We start from the raw sequence: 25,822 nt of genomic DNA on the forward strand, positions 1-25,822 counted from the left end.
TCTATCCTGTTACCATTTTCAAAAAATTTTGGTTATTAAGAAAAGGTTTAGGTGTAATACCACCAAATCATGGTACGTCACATCCGGTTGCATACAAAAGTAGGCCTAAAAAAATATTCCCTTGAATTTGACAGTTGTAGAAAATTAACCCTGCATTTCAATGCACTTAAATTTTTCTGAGTCGTAAATATGTATGTTGGATGTCTGAAAGCATCATTCTTTTTTTATTTGATGGTCTTATAAAATATTTTGGAAGGTTAAGGTTACATAGTTACCAAAGCAGGTAACCAGTAAATAACAGTGTAAAAATTAGGTTGTTTACTTCCGGCGGTGGTAACTTTCTGATATGCAATGAAATTTAGTGTGAAATTTTCACTGTATCACTGGAAAGGATTGAACTTTACACATGCAAAATATTTCTTTGGTTGAAATAAAGGTAAATACTGTACAATTTTTTTAAAAGTGCCAATTTAACAAAGACTAATAGGGAAAAATCAATGGTGGTATTACACCTATTTAGGGAAACTAAATGTGCACTCGTGACCCTATTGTACTTTCATTTTTAAAAGTTATTAATAAACCAGTTCATACATTGTAAACATGGACTATTCGGAATGGATTTAGACACAGAAAGTACGTTTGAGGTAAAATTGCATTGAAATGGGGGTTTACGGGTGTTTTCTAAGTCAAATGGGTGGACAGACAAAGCTGTATTTAGATAACTGTGTTAAATTTTAAATTACCCTTACAGTTTTGGCTTTGTTTATACAACATGTGATTTTTTTATTTCAGTGTTAACCATGTTCTGAAGAGCATTCTGTTGAAAAATCTTATATGTGAATTGGTCTGCAGATGACACTTCAGCATTAAAGTATTATCAACTATCATCATGTTTGTTTGTTTTTTTTTTGGCCGCAAAAGTTTACAATTTGCCATTGTGCCGTCAACATTTTGCACAGACAATAACTCATCTGCAGACACACTTATTTGTCCTGGATTTATACACATCAGAATCCAGTCTCACATACTTAAACTTTATAATTCTTACCAATTATTTTTTGTACCAGCATTCCAAGGGACATAACCCTTTTTAAAAACATTTTGATGTCTTTTTTTATTACTCTTTCTCCCCATTTTCTAATGTAAAATACAAGAAAGTGGACTTTTTGTGTAAATTTATTAGAAATATACAGTTATGAGTAAATAAAAAGACTTTGATACCAGTAGCAATAAATGATTGACTGAAAAGGAACCGTTATTTGTCACACCAGGGGAACAGACCAAAAACTCAAGTTACACATAAGGGCTTATAGAAACTTCTGTGTAGACTGTTAACATTTATAGAGACAGTTCTTTCAGCTAAAACACTTTAATTATTGATTTAACATTACATTTATTTCATTTTTGTGGGAAAATAATCACATTTGTTTTATTTTTTAGACAAAAGATATCAAGTTTTGATGAAAAAGGAAGGAAGGAGGAAAAATGGACCAAAGTAGACCAAAACAGACCTTCAAATGAACTCTAAAAGGTGCAATAAAATTGTTTTTCATCTTAAAGTTGTCTTTTGTATTCTATATAATTGTTTGAATGCATATATCATGAGTTTATGATCAGATATTAGTCAACACTGCATTTTATAATGATACACTGAAATTAGGATTTTTCGAAGAAATTAGACTGAAATTGCCGTAGGATATGGCCTTATATTATAGTGATTTTCTCTGAAACTATAGTTCTGACTGAGACAAAACTTGACAGTTATGCTTGAAATAACTTGCATTTGGAGGGAAAAATTTACATTAAGTTTATTTGACATTTAGGTGTTCTTTAGGGAAACTAAATGTGCACTCGTGACCCTATTGTACTTTCATTTTTAAAAGTTATTAATAAACCAGTTCATACATTGTAAACATGGACTATTCGGAATGGATTTAGACACAGAAAGTACGTTTGAGGTAAAATTGCATTGAAATGGGGGTTTACGGGTGTTTTCTAAGTCAAATGGGTGGACAGACAAAGCTGTATTTAGATAACTGTGTTAAATTTTAAATTACCCTTACAGTTTTGGCTTTGTTTATACAACATGTGATTTTTTTATTTCAGTGTTAACCATGTTCTGAAGAGCATTCTGTTGAAAAATCTTATATGTGAATTGGTCTGCAGATGACACTTCAGCATTAAAGTATTATCAACTATCATCATGTTTGTTTGTTTTTTTTTTGGCCGCAAAAGTTTACAATTTGCCATTGTGCCGTCAACATTTTGCACAGACAATAACTCATCTGCAGACACACTTATTTGTCCTGGATTTATACACATCAGAATCCAGTCTCACATACTTAAACTTTATAATTCTTACCAATTATTTTTTGTACCAGCATTCCAAGGGACATAACCCTTTTTAAAAACATTTTGATGTCTTTTTTTATTACTCTTTCTCCCCATTTTCTAATGTAAAATACAAGAAAGTGGACTTTTTGTGTAAATTTATTAGAAATATACAGTTATGAGTAAATAAAAAGACTTTGATACCAGTAGCAATAAATGATTGACTGAAAAGGAACCGTTATTTGTCACACCAGGGGAACAGACCAAAAACTCAAGTTACACATAAGGGCTTATAGAAACTTCCGTGTAGACTGTTAACATTTATAGAGACAGTTCTTTCAGCTAAAACACTTTAATTATTGATTTAACATTACATTTATTTCATTTTTGTGGGAAAATAATCACATTTGTTTTATTTTTTAGACAAAAGATATCAAGTTTTGATGAAAAAGGAAGGAAGGAGGAAAAATGGACCAAAGTAGACCAAAACAGACCTTCAAATGAACTCTAAAAGGTGCAATAAAATTGTTTTTCATCTTAAAGTTGTCTTTTGTATTCTATTTAATTGTTTGAATGCATATATCATGAGTTTATGATCAGATATTAGTCAACACTGCATTTTATAATGATACACTGAAATTAGGATTTTTCGAAGAAATTAGACTGAAATTGCCGTAGGATATGGCCTTATATTATAGTGATTTTCTCTGAAACTATAGTTCTGACTGAGACAAAACTTGACAGTTATGCTTGAAATAACTTGCATTTGGAGGGAAAAATTTACATTAAGTTTATTTGACATTTAGGTGTTCTTTAGGGAAACTAAATGTGCACTCGTGACCCTATTATACTTTCATTTTTAAAAGTTATTAATAAACCAGTTCATACATTGTAAACATGGACTATTCGGAATGGATTTAGACACAGAAAGTACGTTTGAGGTAAAATTGCATTGAAATGGGGGTTTACGGGTGTTTTCTAAGTCAAATGGGTGGACAGACAAAGCTGTATTTAGATAACTGTGTTAAATTTTAAATTACCCTTACAGTTTTGGCTTTGTTTATACAACATGTGATTTTTTTATTTCAGTGTTAACCATGTTCTGAAGAGCATTCTGTTGAAAAATCTTATATGTGAATTGGTCTGCAGATGACACTTCTGCATTAAAGTATGTATCAACTATCATCATGGTTTTTTTTGGTGGCCTTTTTGTAGCTAACTATACGGATTTTTGAAGGCTGTACGGTTGCCGATATATGATTTCTTACATCCACTGCATTTAAACTCTGGTGGATAGTTGTCTCATTGGCAATCACATCACATCTAACTTTATTTCAACTCCTATGTTGCGTTTTGTATACTGCAACATTGTTTATTTAGTACGCATATCCCGGAGCCCTGTTTTCGGAAGCCCAAGCAAAAGCCCTTGTTCCGCGATAGATTTAATTACGAACTTAAAAAGACATATAAAATAGCTCGAATTTCAACTCGAAATCTTAATAATTTCTAAATGAGACTTAAATTCGAATCCAACTCAACCTCTACCTCAAGAAGTGATTCAAATTCAAAGATGTACCTAGAACTCTGCCTTTAAATGTGACTCAAACTCGAAGTCCAATTCGAAAATCAATTCTAACTAGAACTTTATATATAAGTATGACTTTCATTCGAAAACTCACTCAAAGTTTAACTTAAACAGTAACCCGAACTTTTAATTAGTTTGAATACTAATTAGATGGATGGCCTAATGCATTAAAGGCACAGTCATACAACATAGAAATCAATCTAAAAATAGAACAGGTTTTTCCGAATTGGTCACGTGGTTTTACCTCATCAAGTAATGGGATAACCACATCAAAGAATGACAGGACCACATCGAAAAATGACAATACCAAATCAAATAATAAAACAAGCACATCAAGTAGTGTAAAATGGTCAAATTTTGAAACATCATTACGTAATGTTAAAACCATATAAAGAATAGACAAATCATTATTACGAAATAACAAAATCACATCATGTAATGAAACAATTACATTACGTCAAGTCAAATACACATCAAGTAATGTTAAAACCACATTGACTAATGACACAACCATATTAAATAATGGTGAAACCACATCGAGTAATGACAAAACCATATTGAGTAATGACAACACTATATCAAGTCAATACGAAACCATATCGTGTAATATCGAAATATCATTAAGTAATGACTATTCCATATTGAGTTATATTAAAACATCATTACGTAATGTCAAAACCATATCAAATAAAGACAAACTATTATTAAGTAATAATAAAACAACATAAAGTAATATCAGAGAACCACATAAGACAGCCGTGGCGTTCCATAATTAAGTAATGACTATTCCATATTGAGTTATATTAAAACATCATTACGTAATGTAAAAACTATATTAAGTAAAATCAAAACCTCATTAAGTAATAATAACACAACATAAAGTAATTTAAGAGTTCCACATATAAGACAGCTATGGCGTTCCATATGATTGCAGAATGATGACCAGGAAGTTATCATAATTCAATAGAATTTGTTCTTTAACTGAAATCTTATGTTAGTATCATTTACAGGATACGGATCATTTTATTTATTTTAAAAATGTAAATGTTGCAATCATTTTTTGTTTTATTTGTATGCGTATCTGTAGAAATTGTTAATTCATGTGTCATACAGCGTAACCATTTAGTCATAGCTACTATACTGACCATATGCTGACCTATATATTAACTAGTAATTTAAAGTAAAATCACAAAAATACAGACCTCCGAGAATTCCTTTCTATGTGATTACGTATTTGTCCCTTGATGATTATTTCAAATATAATTCTGTTGTTTGATTTTTATTTTGAATACATGGATTCTATATCACCCTTTGACGAAGAAATTTAACTGTTAATACTCGATCTTGTAATTATTTAAACCAAATGTATAAAAAAAAGGTGGCTGTTTGTTGAGAATGATATTTTGAGTCTTTTAAAAGAGTCTTTATCAAGAAACAAACTTGAACAAAACTACGTCAGATGAATAATTGGATAAATAAGAAAAGAAAAGAAGAAGACAATTATAGAACTAATATGTATTTAGCCATGGATAAAAGTAGGCCTACCTTATTGAAACCCGCTCCTTTAATGGGAGTTCCAGGAAGATAAAGTATAAATAAATTACGGTAATTCCTGCATGTATTCGTAGAAATTTGTATTGTTATTTAAAGATTTGTAACATTATATTACCTATAATTCTTTAATTTTTTTAACTGGTTATGTATTCTTACAAAAGTTAAATCCATTATTTAAGTATTTTAAAAAAAAAAGTAGTTCGTGCATTTTTGCAGTTTTTGGTAAATATTTTACCAACAATTTGAAATATGAAAAGCTGATTAGATTCATTTAAAATAGCAGGGAAGATTAATTCGGTAAACAAATATATGTATTTCGGACGTCAAACTATGGATTCAATTCATTTAAAATTCACTAGTCAAAATGATTTTTAGAAAAATGCGCTTTTGTTTATCTTTAAAAAACATGCACATATTAAGTATGGAGTAGTTAAATGAGGTCGAAATTTTGTATATTTGCTCAAAATTAAGATTTGTGTGCGTATTTTCTTTTTCGAAAGATTTTTAAAGATAAACACAAATTGTTTTTTAATAAATAATCGGTAATTTCTGTATTTTATAACTATCATTAAAAATTATGCAATTTTGATTCAGAAATAACTCATATTTATCAAATGTTCATGAATAGAGGAAAAAACGTCATTTTTTGCTGCACGTTTATCAAAATTAAAAAAATTGCGCTAATTACAGTTTTATAAAATTTGGATCACATAATCTCCTTGCAAAATGAAATAAATTGCCGTTTTAAAAAATAGGGGTCAATGCACTTGTATTCAAATTAAATCAGTTTAAATGATAAAAATCAGTCGAAAAATGCATCTTTTCCCGATATGTCATAGTTTGCCGTCGCGAAAATAACATTTTACGTTAGCAACGTCATTACCTCACCTGTAATTGTATCGTATGCCCTTAATTCGTATATCAATATCGACCTTTACTGTAACTTTAAGTCCAGTTTACAACTTTGGCAAACATTTTAAGGTATTTGGCACATAATTAGCCAATTTACAACAAGCAAAATAATTTACATTTTTATCAAGGATTGTCAGTAGGGGGATCTAAGAGTTCTTACTATGAAATAAAAATCCGCAAAATATTTGAGGTTAACAGCAGAGCTGGGTTACAGTGCCCCCCCCTTTTTTGTCCTCAAATGCCAAATAAGGAGTTCAAATAGTATGTAATTTTAAGAAATCTATATAGTATAATTTACTAATCTATCTTTTAAAAGGAACCTTAAATGTAACCTTGTAAAATTAAACATAAAAAATAAATTGTTTTTTTTGCTATTCTTTTTTTAGAACTGTGTCATTGTTACTAATAATAGAAAAAGGAGAAAAGTATAAAATTTGTCAATTTTATATCTTCACTAGTTCAAAAGTGAATATTTTAGCAGAGCATTAAAAAATGACATTTAAATTAACTTTACATATTGTTCCATCCTAAAAATATTTTTTAGAAACTTTTAATGTACCAATTTCGAGAAATTTTGATTTAGAATGTCAAGGTCACAGTTCGTAAATGGAGACTTAGTATCCCTGTTCTGATGTTTTTTGGTATAATTTATGTAAATCTTTAGCAAAACTAACCATACTTCATATAATCTTATAATAAGAATAAACTATGATATTTATGACATGTAAAGTTCAAAAGGTCAAATGTCAAGGTCATTTTTGGAGCTAAAATCAACAAAAATCTCCTTTTTTGCTAAATATTCAAGTGTATCTACCTATTGGTCCCATAATCCTCACAATTTTTGTAAATAAAGACCATTTGATGATATTAAAAAAATCATGGTTTGGTTTCAACCTTTAGGGGTCAACAGGTCAAAAGGTCAAGTAATTTTAGGAGCTAAAATTAGACAATGACCTCCTTTTTTGTTCAATTTTCTATAGTAAACTTACCTTTATGTACTATAATCTTTCATTACATTTGTTAATTATGATAACTTTATGATTTGCATTAGATAAAGGATAAGCTTCAACCTTGAGGTCAAAAGGTCAAAGGTCAAGGTAATTTTAGGACCTGAAATATGAAAATTCTCTTCTTTCTGCTCATATTTCAAAAGTATATAATAAAAAGAAGATGTGGTATGATTGCCAATGCGACAACTGTCTACAAGAGACCAAAATGACACAGAAATTAACAGTTATAGGTAACTGTACGGCCTTCAACCATGAGCAAAGCCTATACCGCATAGTCAGCTATAAAAGGCCCAAAATGACAATGTAAAACAATTCAAACGAGAAAACTCACGGCCTTATTTTAAAAAAAAAAATGATAAAAAAACAAATATTTTACACACAAACAAACCACAACCACTGAATAACAGGCTCCTGACTTGGGACAGACACATACATACATAATATGGCGGGGTTAAACATGTTGGACAATATTTATGGTTTTGCTACATGTTTTCGATTTTGTCCAATGTGCAACACCAGACATCACATGAAAGCCTTAGGGCTCAGACTGAGGATGCATTTTCTTATATTTCACACCAGCATTAACTAGAGCTCATTAAAAAATACCCCATCATTCCTGTTCAACATTGAACTCAGTTAGGTTAATTATCTCCCATGAAATATTTCAGAAAGTGTTTATCCTACTTCATGCACATAATAATGTCAGACCAGGAAGTGTTCGTATGCCAATTATATAACTAAACAAAACCCAAACATTAAAATTTGCATAAATCATTTCAGCAATGAACGAAAAAATTGGTAATCATATTACTATTGCGATAATCTGTCATTCGCATCAGGTATGAACCAAACGTTATGTTGAAATGTATACATATAATAAGTTTAAAAAAATAAAATCATGGACAGTAATCAATATTTCAGACATTCTATTAACTCGAATAAAAACAGCGCCTCCTTACGGTCATTATCCTCCAGTACTGTAGTGCTCGATAGGGATTATGCGGGTTAACATACTATGTTTTTTAATAACCTCTGGGGAAACTGTTCTAAATTTCTTTATTCAAAAACTTGCCAGACAAGCTATTGTGGTCAATAATTTTTTTTTTTTTTTTTTTATCTAAAATCTGATTTATTGCACTATTGCTGTTATAATCAATACCATGTCTACAGCATTTGACAGGGCACCCCTGTAGTGTTAGTTTTACTGAACAAACAGGGAGATTGTTCAGTAAATTAATAATAATAATAGAAGGTTAGATTTACATGTAACAATATTATGTAAACAGATTACAACAGAAATTAATTTCCGGAAAAATTAGATTCGTGAACCGCTTTGACTCTGTATATATGCTAGTTGACCTGGTCATGACCTATTGGAGGTATATAATACACACGGTTCCTGAGTCTGTAACCGTGACTATCATCGTGCTTTGTGCGCATGCGCAAGAAACGCCCACCGAATTTCTACTTTCATTATTGAAAAATCTTCTATTTGGAGATAGAATTGTACGCATTTATTTACATTTTATCGGCGAAAGAAAATACGTTTGCTCTGTTGCTGAAGTGGCTCTCTTTCTAGTCATTAAGAGCACACATAACGTCTAAAACGTAAAAAATAAACATGTGAAAGGTATGAAAAATATTGCAATGTAACAATGAAAACATACATCATCTTTAAATTCAAAATAACAATTTAAAGGAAAGGAGTCCCCCCTTTTTTCCTTTTCCAACTACAAAATGTGATCTGGTTCAAAAGAGTCAGACAATAAATACTTTTCAATGGTATTAGTCAGGTCAGTGTTCATAGGAGGTGACCAAATGATTTCTTGGTGAGTCAGAAAGTTTTAAAAAGATTGTTAGGGATCGTGCATGTATGAGGGGGGATAGGACTTTTATCGGGACTACTGGATACGGTGTTTTAAGGCTCAGGATACCGGGATTGACTATTTCGGGATCCGGGAATTCTATTTTTAAATTTCAGGATGTCATTATTTAATTTATTTAAATTTGGGATCTCGGGATTTCATGTTTTTAGCCCAAGATTTCGGGATCAGGACCCCTCCTACCCCGGTCATGTATGAGGGTGATACTTGTAATCCCTGGGAAATCTTGGTACCCCTGTCTTCACGAATAATCGTAATAAAAATTTCCAAATGACGTTTATAACAGTAATGTTTGGTGCATGACGATAAAAAGTACACATTCCTTTAGGCGATATAAAAATCAATTGATTTTGACACTGTCAAGAGTGAACAAGTATCGTATTGCACAAGATTTGGCGGTGAAATCTGTTTCTCTAATGATTTTAGTTGATATGAAGCGGAATCTTAATCCTGATTTTTGAATGACTGCAAAAAGATGTGTTCTTTGTACGTGACATCATCAGGCATGGTCACCTTTTTTACAATGGGAATTTCAGAGGAAAGCATGAAAATTTTACGTCATAGTCGAATATTGACCAATGAACAACTAAGATCAAACGAACCACACCTCTTGATAAAATGAAAATAATCAACAGGTCAGGAAAGCGCTGAATCGAGTTAAAAAATATTTATAATCAATTTTTTTATTTTTCATCACCAATTTAAACATATATTACCATTGTATATATCTTTCATCCTACTGTTTTTATATCTATCACCAATCTATATATATCTAGCACCTCACTTTATTTATCACTACACTATATATCACCAATATATTAAAATCTCCACACTGAATATATCTTTCACCACTCTATATATTTATCACCACTCTATAAATCTATCAACACACTATATATTTATCACCATTCTGTATAAATCACCACTTTGTACAACACTGTATATATCTATCACCACGCTATATATTTATCATAACTCTATAAATCTATCAAACACTGTATATATCTTACACCACTGTATATATTTATCACCATTCTGTATTAATCACCACTTTGTACAACACTGTATATATCTTCCACCAAAGGTGTTTAATTTAGATCTTTCTGTATATATATTTTTCATTATTCATCACAATATATATCTATCACCATCTACAATATCTATCACCTAACTTTATCTCTCTATCACCATACTTTATTTATATACCACTGGTATATATATATATATATCCTCTAACTATATATCTATGTCTTTACTATACATCTATCACCTCACTTAATCTATCACTACACTAAATATCACGAACATATTTATCCCTCACCACTTTATATTAATATCACCACACTGAATATATATATCACCACTTAATAAATCTTTAACTGCTTTATATTTCAATCACCACACTGTATATAACTAAAACCACTGTACATAATTATCACTGTGCTATATAAATACCAATTTGTACAATACTGTATATATTAACCACCAAAAGATGTTTATATTTGTATCTCTCTGAATACCTTTTTTACCATACTATAGTCATCAACTGCCCCTTTTTGTCTATGGCCTCACTGTTTATATCCATCGCCTCACTAGATTTCTTTTAGGTAGCTTCACATGTCTATCACCACACTTCATATATCTATCACCTAACATTATACACCAATCACCCCACTTTATACATCTATCACCTCACTGTTTTCTCTTTCCCCATACTATATATGCATCACCACTCTTTATAAAGCTGTCACCTCACTTTATATCTACCACCTTACCTTATTTATCTATCACATCACAGTTTTACATATCATTTCTCTTTATATTTGTATCGACATATTGAATATACATGTATCTATCACATCTCTCTCTCTATATATATGTATCGCCACACTGATAATCTATTACTACTCTATATTTCTATCAAATCATTTTTTATATTTATCACCATTCTGTATAAAATCACTAGATATAAAAATATAAACATCTTTGATGGTAAATATGTATAGCATTGTATAAAGTTATACAATGCTATACATATTTACCATCAAAGATGTTTATATTTTTATTTATCACCACTCTATAAATGTATTTATCTATGACCTCACTGTATATATCAACTCACTAAATATATATCACCATATTAATAAATCTATATCACCTTACTATATATCATCACTGTACTTAATTTATCTATCACCACACTATTTATCTATCACTTCACTTTTTATTTTATCACCAAACTAAATACATCTATCACATCTATCACTTCATTGTTCAAATATATCCACATTTTACATTTCCATCACCATACTATACCTATCACCACACTTTATTTATCCATCACCAAACTCCCAATAGCTATCATCACAATCTGTATTTTTATCACCACATACTGTATATCTATTGTCATACTATTCACACAATGCAATTATCAATATGTCTTTCCTTGTACTATTTAGATCTATTACATATTATTGTTTTTATATATTAAAGATTCGTTTATCCATATATTAGAAAGTTAAAAACAGATTTAATGTATGTTAGCAAGTTAGCATGGGCTTTATATAACAGCTTGTTGATATGGTAGAATGTCATTTGATTTGCTGAATTTGTAATGATATTTTTCATATGAATTTTTCAAGATTGCTATTCTGCAGTGGACCTGGATAAATTCTGATGGAAAGGAAGTAACAAAAAGGTACACATTGAGAAGAAAACTGCTTTTCATTTATTATTTATTTTAATCATGCACAACTTGCCAGAATATTCATCATATTTGGAAGAAAAAAGAAGCTGAGTCATGAAAAAACTGCTTCACATACAGTGGTGTATCTAGAGGAAAGAAGTGGATTGATTGAGGTTTTTTTTTATTAACTACCAACTATTCTTATTATATTGGATATCCCCACACTATATATATCAACAACCACACTGTATATATCTATAACAACACTAATAGTACATATAACTACACTTAACATATATATCATTCAACACACTATTGAAACTTGTCACCCCTCTGTATATATCCATCACCACTTTGTTAATATGTCTACCACTTCACTGGTTAAACCAATCACCACACTGTTTATATTTGTCACCACACAGTATATATGTATACCACCACTTTGCTTATTTTTCACCACACTGTATATATAATCGCTATTCTGTATATTCTTCACCGCACTGTATTTACAAATTACAACTATATATATATATATTGTATCACCACTTTATCATATTTATATTTATATATTACCACACTATATATATCTGTCACCACCTCATCTTGTTTAAGTAAATATATATATATAAACGCCTTAAAAGTAAACAAAACAGTTACGATGTAATTACTTATAAATATTTTGGATAACCTTCATCAGTATGATCATGGTGTTATATGAATCACATCATTCTTCTTTGATTAGATTAGAACAATTTTGAAATTTATACAATAAAACAGTTAATACTAAGACATTACTAAGTTGTAAAATTTGTGTCTCATCCATTTGCCATTTTAAACAATACAATATGTTTAAACTAGTTAATACTGAACATCTTAGTTTAGGCACTATATAACATAGGTTATATAGCTTCTTAATATTTTAAATTTTACAACAGTAGTCTGCTTTTCCATTGATATATGTTTGTATAAACTTGTAAACCTATAATGACTTCATGTAGTAATTATTATTTGTATTTTGATTTTTCTTACAGAAATACAAAACAAGATTTTAAAAGGATTTAGATGTAATGGGAGAAAATGGAAGAAAAGAAAAAGGTACATTTCATTTCAAATAAAATAACAAGTATAATTTAATGATTTATAACAAAGAAGCACTTAACAATTCTGTTTATAGTGATGGTGAAGGGTTTGTTAGAAAATGATTATTAGAAAAACTGCTACAGCATATCACACAATATTTATATAATTGTCTTTTCTACATTCTTGTAATCATGCACATGTATTATGTACATAAAAATAGGAATATGGTATAATAAATGTTGGTCAAACATCCTTAATTGAATACATGTATCTATCCTTTAATAACAAATTTATTTAGTGACTATTTTAACACATGAAATTTCACCTATCACCTTACTTTAAATGCCTATCAGCTCACAGTATATATCAATCACCACACTCTATAATTATCATCATACTGTCTCTATCTATCCCTACAGTCTCTATGTGTATCACCACATTATATATACCTATCACCTCACATATCAACCACCACTCGCTATATCTATACCTATACTCTCTATATATATCCCAACAGTCTCTTTATATATCACCACATAATATACACCTATCACCTAAGTTTAAATACCTATCACCTCAATTAATATGTCAATCATCAAACTCTCTGTATCAATACATATACTCTCTATATCTCCCCATACCTTCGCCTATCAACTTACTTAAGATACCTTTCACTTCACATTACATATCAATCACCACACTCTATAACAATCACCATACTCTCTATATATATCCCCACAGTATCTTTATATACCACCACATTATATACACCTATCACCTTACTTTAAATACCCATCATCTTGCCTTATACATCAATCACCTCACACTATATATTTATAATCTCACTGTTTATATGTAAACCTCAATTGATATATCTTTGACGTGACTATATATTTAACTCAACACTTGAACATTAAACACCTTCCTTTATTTATCTATTAACTTACTTGATACATTTATCACCTTACTTGATACATTTATCACCTCAATTTATATATTTAGCACTTCACTATAGCCATATATATTGATGTCCTCCCTATATATCACTATATATAGCTATAGTGAAGTAGTGAAGATATAAAATGAGGTGAGGTATATATACCTCACCTCATTTTATAAATCTATCACATAACTTTATGTATTTATCACCTAACTTTATGCATTAATCACCTAACTTTATACATCTGTCACCACACTGTATGTCTGTCACCACACTTTGTATTTCTATCACCTCACTTTATATATCTATCACCACACTTTATATATATATCCGCACACTTTATATATCTATCACCTCAATATATACATCTATCACCTAACTGATTATATATCACAACACTTTATGTATCTATCACCACAATTTATACATCTGTCACCACACAGAACATCTGGCACCATGCTTTGTTTACCTCTTCACTTTATACATTGATCACCTTACTTTATGTATCTTTTACTTCACTATACATATGTATCACCTCACTTTTGATATCTAAGACACAACTATAATCTAAAACCAACCTTTATATATATATATATTACCTCACTTTATATATCAATCTCCTCATTTTATATATGTATGACCTCAGTGCCAATATATTTTTTCCACACTTTATATACGTAATCCCTCCTCATATGGATCTGTCACCTCTCTGAAAATATCTTGATGACATCACTGTAAATGTTCTTTCCACCACACATTATATATGTATCACCTCACTATATATATTTCTATCACCAGATTACTTACTTTAAATATGTTTAACCTCACCATTTATCTATAACCAAACTATTTATATCTATTACCTCACTATTTTTCTATAACCAAACTATTTATATCTCTAACCTTACTATATATCTATAACCTCACTTGTTACATTTATCATCTCACTTTATATATTTATCACTTCACTGTACCTATGACCTCACTATATAAATATAAACATATCAATCACATCACTTTATTCATCTATCGACTCATTTCATACATCTATCACCACATTTTAAACATCTATCACCACACTTTTAACATCTATCACCACACTATATGTTTCTATCATCTCACGTGCACTCTATGTATATATCACCTCACTTTATATATCTATCACCATGCTGTACATATGTCACCACACTTTGTATATCTATCCCCTCATTCTATGTAAGTAAGTCATCATTTTATACATATACCACCTCAGTTTATATACCTATCACCTTATTTAATATATCTAGCACCAAACTGTACATCTATCACTACATTTTATATCTCTATCACCTCACTTTATACATATATCACCACACTTTGTATCCGTCACCACAATTTGTATATCTATCATCTCACTTTATTTATCTTGCACCTTAATTTATATATCTATCTCCTCATTTTATATATGTATGACCTCCCTGAAAATATCTTATTGACCTTACTGTTTATATCTAGTGAGGCAATGAATATAAACAATGAGGCCATAGACATAAAAAAGGGGCAGTTGATGACTATAGTATGGTAAAAAAGGTATTCAGAGAGATACAAATATAAACATCTTTTGGTGGTTAATATATACAGTATTGTACAAATTGGTATTTATATAGCACAGTGATAATTATATAATGGTTTTAGTTATATACAGTGTGGTGATTGAAATATAAAGCAGTTAAAGATTTATAAAGTGGTGATATATATATTTAGTGTGGTGATATTAATATAAAGTGGTAAGGGATAAATATGTTGGTGATATTAAGTGTAGTGATAGATTAAGTGAGGTGATAGATGTATAGTAAAGACATAGATATATAGTTAGAGCTAGTAATAATGGACAGAATATATTACCGAGACAAAATATTACCGAGACAAAATTCAGGAACAGCTCAATGATAAACAATATTATCGGGAACTCAACGACAATATGGAAAAGAAAACTAAGAGAAATATAAACAAACTTATTTCAAAATTTCCTCATTGTACTACTGAAAAGGAAGTTGACTATCTTACAAAATTTGAGGTAAAGACAAGCAACTTTTATGGACTACCTAAAATCCACAAAAGTAAGGAAGTAGAAACAGCAGTTCAACAACAAAATTGCGCATATATCGAAATAAATTCACCAAAAGATTTAAAATTTCGGCCTATTGTTGCTGGACCGCAGTGTCCAACTCATAGATTGAGCCATTTCATTGACCTAATTTTGAAACCTTTATGCCAATATGTACCTAGTTTTATCCGTGATAATTTTGATTTTTTAAATCATTTACCAGCCGAAGTCAAAGAAGATGCAATATTGGTAAGCTTCGACGTAACAAGTCTTTACACCAATATACCGCACAAACTAGGATTAGATGCTGTAAAATTTTGGCTAGAGTCATATAGGCACATTATCGACCAAAGATTTTCGAATAATTTTTTGTTGGAGGGATTGAAAATCATACTAGATAATAACACCTTTTTCTTTGATGGAAAATATTATCTACAGATCTCTGGTACAGCTATGGGAACAAAAGTTGCTCCCACATACGCAACTCTCGTGATGGGATTTCTGGAGGATAAAATGTATCAACAAGTTGAAAGTGAATTTGATACAGCTTTTAAAGTGTACGTAAAATCGGAATGGAAGCGATTCTTAGACGACTGTTTTATCATTTTAAACAAAAGTCACAATTTAGAGAAGTTTCATAGTCTGATAAACACATTACATCCTTCGATTAAATTTACCATCGAATCTAGCGAACAAAGACTGCCATTTCTAGATATTTTAATATTAAAGAATGGAACAACCTTAACCACAGATATATATTATAAGAAGACGGACACCCACCAATACCTGAATTTTCATTCATGCCATCCTTCACATACGAAAAGAAACATCCCGTTTTGTCTAGCACGACGTGTATGTACAATTGTGAGTGATGATTTCACGAAGGAATTACGTTTGAATGAACTGAAGGTGTTTTTGAAAGAACAAAACTATCCAAACCCACTAATAGAAAAGGGAATAGAAAAGGCAAAAGCTATACCAATGACGGAACTCAGGTCCACAGCACGCAAAGAGAGTAATACAGAACTTATCCCGTTTGTTAGCACTCATAACCCGTACAATCCTGACATATTCAACGTCATAAAAGCAAATTTGCCAGTTTTACAAAAAACGAAAAAATTAAAAAAGCTTTTCCCTACAGAAAAATTCCTGAAAAGTAAAAGACAGCCTTTAAATCTTAAAAAGATTTTAACAAGGGCTAAGTTTTATGACCCAAATGGAATACAATACAACGTTTCAAAATGTAATGACCCTTGATGTGGTCTTTGTGAATACATGGCAACCGGCCCGCAAATAACATTGAAAAACGGCCAAACCATTATTCCAAATGCAGACATGAATTGCAAAACGGTAAACCTTATTTACTGTATTGTATGCAGCACTTGCAAGGAATGGTACATCGGACAGACTGGTAACTCAATTTGTCAAAGAGTTCGTGTTCACAGACAACAGATACGAGATCCATCCACACGAATGCAAGATGTGAGCGAGCATTTCGAAACGTGCAGTAGTGGAAAATTTACCGTATATCCGTTCTATAAAATGAACGAATCGAACAAATATATAAGACTGGCAAAGGAAGCACACTTTATAAAGGACTTTCAGCCAAAATTAAACGGATCTACTTAAACACGTTTGATTTATCTCCCCTTATCGTTATTGTAACGTAATAAACGTTACCAACGGCAGTGTCGTCAAGGACATTGTTAAAACGTCGCCTGAAGATTGCCAGAAGGCATGAAAGCGCTAGTGACAATATTTTAACGAACTGTTATTATTTGATGTGAAATGTAGTTTGCAAATTTAAAAATATTATTATATATATATATATATACCAGTGGTATATATATAAAGTATGGTGATAGAGAGATAAAGTTAGGTGATAGATATTGTAGATGGTGATAGATATATATTGTGATAAATAATGAAAAATATATATACAGAAAGATCTAAATTGAACACCTTTGGTGGAAGATATATACAGTGTTGTACACAGTGGTGATTAATACAGAATGGTGATAAATATATACAGTGGTGTAAGATATATACAGTGATTGATAGATTTATAGAGTGATGATAAATATATAGCGTGGTGATAGATATATACAGTGTTGTACAAAGTGGTGATTTATACTGAATGGTGATAAATATATAGTGTGTTGATAGATTTATAGAGTGGTGATAAATATATAGAGTGGTGATAGATATATTCAGTGTGGAGATTTTAATATATTGGTGATATATAGTGTAGTGATAAATAAAGTGAGGTGATAGATATATACAGATTGGTGATAGATATAAAAACAGTAGGATGATAGATATATACAGTGGTGATAGATGTTTGCAATGGTGAAAGATATATACAATGGTATATATGTTTAAATTGGTGATGAAAAATAAATAAATTGATTATAAATATTTTTTAACTCGATTCATCGCTTTCCTGACCTGTTGATTATTTTCATTTTATCAAGAGGTGTGGTTCGTTTGATCTTAGTTGTTCATTGGTCAATATTCGATTATGACGTAAATTTTTCATGCTTTCCTCTGACATTCTCATTGTAAAAAAGGCGACCATGACGTCACGTACAAAGAACACATCTTTTTGCAGTCATTCAAAAATCAGGATTAAGATTCCGCTTCATATCAACTAAAATCATTAGGGAAACAGATTGCACCGCCAAATCTTGTGCAATACGATACTTGTTCACTCTAGACAGTGTCAAAATCAATTGATTTTTATATCGCCTAAAGGAATGTGTACTTTTTATCGTCATACACCAAAAATTACTGTTATAAACGTCATATGGAAATTTTTAGGACGATTATTCGTGAAAACAGGGGTACCAAGATTTCCCAGGGATTACAAGTATCACCCTCATACATGACCGGGGTAGGAGGGGTCTTGATCCAGAAATCTTGGGCTTAAAAACATGAAATCCTGAGATCCCAAATTTAAATAAATTAAATAATGACATCCCAAAATTCAAAAATAGAATTCCCGGATCCCGAAATAGTCAATCCCGGTATCCTGAGCCTAAAAACACCGGAACCTGGAGTCCTGATAAAGGTCCTATCCCCCCTCATACATGCACGATCCATAACAATCTTTTTAAAACTTTCTGACTCATTAAGGAGCGGGGATAGGACCTTTATCGGGACTCCGGGATCGGGTGTTTTTAAGCTCGGGATTTCGGGATTGACCCTTTCGGGATCCGGGAATCCTTTTTTTCGGATTTTGGGACGTCGGGATTTACTTTATTTAAATTCGGGACCTCGGGATTTCGTTTTTTGAAGTCCGGGATTTCGGAATCAGGACCCCTCCTATCCCCCCTCACTAAGAAATCATTTGGTCACCTCCTATGAACACTGACCTGATTCATACACATGAAAAGAATTTATTGTCTGACTCTTTTGAACCAGGTCACATTTTGTAGTTGGAAAAGGAAAAAAGGGGGGACTCCTTTCCTTTAAATTGTTATTTTGCATTTAAAGATGATGTATGTTTTCATTGATACAATGCACTATTTTTCATACCTTTCACATGTTTTTTTTTTACGTTTTAGACGTTATGTGTGCTCTTAATGACTAGAAAGAGAGCCACTTCAGCAACAGAGCAAGCGTATTTTCTTTCGCCGATAAAATGTAAATAAATGCGTACAAATCTATCTCCAAATAGAAGATTTTTCAATAATGAAAGTAGAAATTCGGTGGGCGTTTCTTGCGCATGCGCACAAAGCACGGTGATAGTCACGGTTACAGACTCAGGAACCTTGTATATTATATACCTGCCTATTGATCAAGGATCACACGATGGAGGCAAATTAACATTCGAAGCAGTTTGTTATATATATTAATTATGTAGGTGTACATACTTGGTTGCAAATTGAAGTACATTATATAAGTTTATTTATTCATGAATATGTGATATATTACATGAAGGATGCTTCAAGAATAGTAGGGATTAAATCTTTTATCACTGTCGCTGATCATGATCATGACGAAGTCCACAGCACGTGGTTTTAAGATTAAATAATATTGAGACACATATATTGCTGCATAAATATAGCATATAACATATATGCAATAATAATAATTATATATGTACAAGCTTACTTCTTTCAAAATTTTACCATGTTTACCACCTGAAAGTGTCGAAATATTTAAGTACTTAAAGTAGTTCAAAAAATCTTTTTTGAACAGGGCATACACATCAAAATTTGTAGTTTTATAATTTGAACTGTGGGTGCACTTGTGGATAGAAAATGTGATGAGTGTCACCAACAGATTTATATCATAATAATTAATATCACTGATTTTATATCCTATAATGAGATTTCTGTAGTTTAGGATATGATGACCTATTTTAACTTTATTTAATAGTATTTTGATCTTTTCCCAAAAAGTTTTAAAGTAATGACATTCTAGAAAAAAATGTTTATAATCTTCCGTTACATTACATAAGTCACATTTACTGTCTTCTTTTATCTTCCATTGAAAAAGCAGTTGTTTACAAGGAAGGATATGATGCAGCAATTTCCATTTAAATATTTTTAATCTTTTGAATAAGTAAATAAGTAAATACAAAGTTAAGCATTGATTTAATTGGGAATAAAGAATCTAAATTTAGGACACGTTTCCATTTAAAGAAACTTGAAGGCGTGTCTTCATTTCCACTATTAATGTGTGTGTATATCTGTTTTGTTTCCATTACTTGTAAACTTATTATCTTATTTTTTTCTTTTGTATTAATGCAAAGGTTAAGTTTATTTTTTACTTTTGATTTTATTGATTTTTCTGATTTAAGTACCTTGAGCCATTCATTTGGTATAGCATTTTTAAGTTTTGAAATTTCAAACATTCAATTGGATTTTGAGGATATTTTATTAGATATTATTTCTTGAGAGATATTACCATTTTGGTCAATTATATCATTAACATATATAATACCTTCTTTTATTCAATTTATAAAAACTAAACATTTTCCTTGAAATTTTATCAGTTTGTTTCCCCATAAGATTTGTTGTCTAATGTTTTTAAAATTCATATTGAGTTTGGTATTATTTAAATTTTGTACTTTGAACCAAGACTTTACAATTTCTAAGTAGAACTTTGGTAAAGTTTTATGAAGATTTTGTATTGAGTAAATGTTGTCTAGATTCATGTAAAGTAGCATGAAATTAGCACCAAATTTATTAAAGTAAAATGTCGGAATTACTTTCCAGTTAGCAAAATCATCTGCAGTAAGTCTTTTGATCCATGCTATTTGTAGTGCAGTTATATAATTATCTATATCTGTCATCTTAAGCCCTCCCTCAGTAGTATTTTTGCTTAGTGTGGTTCGTTTGACTTTTTCTCGTTTACCATCCCATATAAAATTGTAGATAAGAGTTTTAAACTGTTGAATGAATTCATGTGGTAGGTTTGTGACTGAAGCTAAATATGTAAGGTTTGGTATAAGAAGAGATTTTACAACTGTTATTTTACCTATCATTGTAAGATTTCTTTTTTTCCAATTACTTATTAATTTGTCACATTTCTGTATTATTTTTTCAGTTTCAGCTTGTCACATTCAGCTCGATCTGTTCCAAAATAAACTCCTAGACTTTTTATTGGTCCTTTATTCCATGTTATATTTTCAAACTTATCTTTACAATGTTTTAATTTTCCTAACCAAATGCCCTCAGTTTTGGATCTATTTAATTTTAAACCTGACAGTGTTCCAAAGATTTCAATAATATTATGAGTGTGACGTACTTCATCTTTTGATTTTAGAAAAAGTGTTGTGTCGTCAGCTAATTGAGAAATCTTTAAACTGTGTGTTTTAGTATCTAGCTTAATTTGAAAACCTTTGATGTTGTTATCTTGTCTTATTCTGCAGGACAAATTTTCTACAGCAATAACAAAAATCAGGGAACTTAACGGGCAGCCTTGTCTAATACCACGTTTAATGTTATATGGTGATGAGACCCACCCATTATTTAACATACAACCAGTTATGTCTTTGTACAGAGTTTTTACCCATTTAATAAAAGAATTTGGAAGGCCAAATTTCTTGAGTACTTCATACATAAATGGCCATTCTAATGAGTCAAAGGCCTTGGAAAAATCTATGAAGAGCAATGCTCCTTCAATATTAAAGTATTCTGCATGGTCTATTATGTCTTGAATTTGACGAATGTTGAAACCTATATACCTATTTTTTATGTAACCGTTTTGGTCACTATGGATGAATTTAGTTAGTATTGGTTTAAGACGTTGTGCTAAAGAATATGCCATAAGTTTTGTATCAACATTGAGTAAAGTAATTGGTCTATAGTTGTCTAAAAGAAGTGGGTTTCCTTTTTTATATAATAAAGAGACTACTCCTATTTTTTGTAGTGTGCTCATTTCTTCCTTTTGATAGCATGTGTTAAAAACTTTAACAACAATTTCTTTTAAATTTGTCCAGAAGGTTCGATAAAATTCTACACTGAGCCCGTCGATGCCTGGTGATTTATTTAGTTTCATAGATTTAATAGCTTCTGTACGTTCTTTTATGGTAAGCTCCCCTTCTAGATTTTGAGTTTCCTCATGAGAAAGAGTTTTATCAACGTTTGTTTCTGTTATATATTTTTTTATTTCATTTTCATTAGGATTTGTACTTTTATATAAATTTTCATAAAAGGTTTCTTCTAACTTTAAAATTTCAGATGAATCTGTTATAATTTCTCCTTTTTCATTCGTAAGTGCAGAAATATTTTTACGAGTTTGTCTGGATTTTTCAAGGCCTATAAAAAAATTTGTGTTTTTTTCTCCTTCTTCTGTCCATTTTACACGCGATCTAACCTGAGCTCCCTTTGCTTCATTTATGCATAGGTTCTCTAGTTTTTTCTCAGCATTGTTTATTCTATTTTGAACATTATTATCCTGTGAGTTTTGTACATTTTCATTCAATTTTTTTAATGACAGTTCTAATTTAATTATTTCATTTTTATTTTCAGCTTGTTTTTGCCTACAGTATTTGATGGTTATGTCTCTTACTTCAGCTTTAAAAACATCCCACTTAACTCGAGGATCTACAGCCGTAGTAAGTATTTTTTGTTTGTAAGTTTGAATTAAGTTATTAATGAGCTTTTGATATTGTGTGTCATTCAATATACTGTTATTAATTTTAAAGAAACCTCGGCCTCTGCTTTGTGCTTTGTGTCTTAGCTTTAACGAAATTGCCCGATGATCAGTGTAAGCAATAGCAGCGGGTCTAATATCTGCTGCTGTAATATGTGGTCTTATATCGGAGCTGATAAGAAAATAATCTATTCTGCTTGCTATGTTAAAGTTATTTTTCCTTCTCCAGGTAAACTGTCTTTTGTTTGGGTAAATTTCTCTCCATATATCAACTAACTTGTGTTTTTTTATAAATTGTTTCTAACTATTTACAGGTTTATTAAATTTTTGTGTACTCGTACTTTTTCTGTCGTTTTCAGTCAGACTTTCATTTATATCCCCACCAAGTATTAAAATGCCTAATCTATTATTTTCAATTAAGTTGTTTATTTTTTTGAAGAAAGAATTTCTATTTCTTTGTATATTTGGTGCATATACATTAACTAAAGTAAAGATGTTATTATCAAGTTCTATATTAATTAGAATAAACCTACCCTCCTCATCTTTAATTTCATTTATTATTTTGTGATTTATGTTATCTTTAATTAAAATTGAAACACCTCTAGATAGGGAATTGCCAAAGCTATGGTATATCTTACATTTAGTTTCACTATTTATTATATTTATGTTTTTATCAGTGAAATGGGACTCTTGAATAAACAAGATGTCACATTTTTGATTTTCACACCAAATATATAGTCTATCTCGTTTTTCTTTTTTTCCTAGCCCTTGGCAGTTCAAGGAGCAAATATTTAAATTATTACTCATCTAAATAATGAACTATACGTGTATTAGCAAAGATTACACAGAGATATACATCAAAACTAACTGTTCTAAGTAGTTGTATACAATACAACCAAGACTAAACGTATAATAGTGGTAATGCATGAGTATATATAGTATATATGTATCATTATAATATGTGTTTTTTACAATAATACAGTTTTGCAGCCATCTTATTGATTTTACTTTGTGCTGTAAAATTAATAGATTTAAATATGTTTTTTTTTCTTTCAAAGGTGTAAAATGTACATGTACCTGTATGTATATGGGAGCTTGATTTTCAGAAATTACTTTTTCTATTTTCAGATATTTGGATTGTTCAATAAGGATTGTTCGAGCGCTCAACGACGTTATAACTGTGATCAAATGAAACATATGCTCGACAGTTTTTGATGACGTCTTAAACTTTCCATACAGTTGAACCTGGAAATGATATCTGATTGTGTAGAATTCTTTGGAGGTTTTTGAATGTTCACTTAAAGCTGTTGTGTGTGTCATGTGTTTTAATAAAATACAGATCTGTACTTCAAATGAATATACTGCGTCAAAAGGATTAGCATACATGTAGCTGGTTGTGGAGTATGTGTGTCTGGATAGTATGGTGAAATTCAATGTAATTAGTTTCGTACTTCCTTTGTGTGATGCGGTGTATAGTAATATACTACATATGGTTGCGTACCATATTTGCAATTTCGTAGGAATATTTAGCGATTGAAATATTTTCCAAGTATCTTTGTTTGAATTGCAGAAAATAGAAGATTCGTTTGTGCAATCAGTGCATACATGTAATAAAAGCATTTAGCTGAATTAAACTAATGCAGCCTAATGACGTGAATAGTAGAACTAATGATCGTTTGTTAACTAGTGAATAAAAGTTTTTTCTTTTTGTTGGTTTAATGCTTGTGTTAAAATTATCTGTTTCTTTCAAACATATGTTTTTGTTGGTATTTTGTGAATAAACATACATATACATGTAAGATAAATTAAACATTACACTGTTTTCTATTTCTACATCGTCAATTGAGAATGTATGATCTAGTATTGTGTCATATTTCTCTTTTTGATTGGTTAATATACATGTACTACTCTCATGACTCTTATCAACACAAATACAATATACAATATGTATGTAAGATAAGTAATTTTCATTTTCGATATCATTATTCAAACACATATAATCTAATATAATATCGTATTCTTTTTTTTGTTTTTTTTTTTTTTACATAATAAATAAAAGTCATGAAAAAACATAAAATGAAAACATTGTTTATGTTCGCCATAACATCAGTTGGACACATACAATCTTTTGTTGCAAAAAGCTCTTTTTTTGTTTGTTTTTTACACTATAAATAAAAACACAGAAAAAAAGTAGATATATACAAATGTTCATGGAAATAGATAGATAATTTTACTATTTAATGTTTATAAAGTTTATGTACATTTAGTTGAGCTGGATAATAGTTAGGGTCCCTTTGGTTTCTGAATGTTTGATGTTCGTTCGTGAATTTGGTCGGTTGGTGTTGTTGCCGGGCGTTTGTCTTTGCGTCCATCAGGCGTTCCAACATTGTTGTTTCCTTGGAAATGAAAGAACAATGTTGATTGATTAGGATTCTCTTCGTTGTCTTTGTTAAGTTGTTGTGGACCGTTTTTTTGCCAGACTTTTTTTAGCTTTAGCTTTTGCCTTTTTAATTTCATTGTTATGTTTAGCTGCTGAAATGCCTTGGTGTTCAGGCTCGTTCATATTAAGAGCTGCATCCTTGTTATTTGAAGCATTGTAGCTGAAATTTGCACTTGTCACATTGAAATTTTGTAAAAAAGACGGAGAC

At 30.5% G+C, this 25,822-nt stretch overlaps 1 protein-coding gene and 2 long non-coding RNA genes across 3 annotated transcripts; all 3 read left to right on the plus strand.

The window, feature by feature from the left end:
• The first annotated feature begins 331 nt into the window (after positions 1-331).
• Positions 332-3,495, plus strand: LOC139514990 (uncharacterized). Its single transcript, XR_011662789.1, has 6 exons — positions 332-436; positions 793-871; positions 1,441-1,531; positions 2,107-2,185; positions 2,755-2,845; positions 3,421-3,495. It is a non-coding gene; the product is annotated as an uncharacterized lncRNA (long non-coding RNA).
• A 12,446-nt stretch (positions 3,496-15,941) lies between these two features.
• On the plus strand, positions 15,942-17,324 carry LOC139515511 (uncharacterized). Its single transcript, XM_071305087.1, has one exon. The coding sequence runs from the start codon at positions 15,942-15,944 to the stop codon at positions 17,322-17,324; it is 1,383 nt and encodes a 460-aa protein (XP_071161188.1).
• A 2,534-nt stretch (positions 17,325-19,858) lies between these two features.
• Positions 19,859-24,597, plus strand: LOC139514991 (uncharacterized). Its single transcript, XR_011662790.1, has 3 exons — positions 19,859-19,928; positions 23,051-23,136; positions 24,303-24,597. It is a non-coding gene; the product is annotated as an uncharacterized lncRNA (long non-coding RNA).
• Positions 24,598-25,822: the final 1,225 nt, after the last annotated feature.

The sequence above is a fragment of the Mytilus edulis genome, chromosome 3 (genome assembly GCF_963676685.1).
Source record: "Mytilus edulis chromosome 3, xbMytEdul2.2, whole genome shotgun sequence".
NCBI lineage: Eukaryota > Metazoa > Mollusca > Bivalvia > Mytilida > Mytilidae > Mytilus > Mytilus edulis.

What these genes read in the sequence shown, in the direction of transcription:
- LOC139515511 (XM_071305087.1), top strand. Translation starts at nt 15,942, where the DNA reads ATGGAAAAGAAAACTAAGAGAAATATAAACAAACTTATTTCAAAATTT.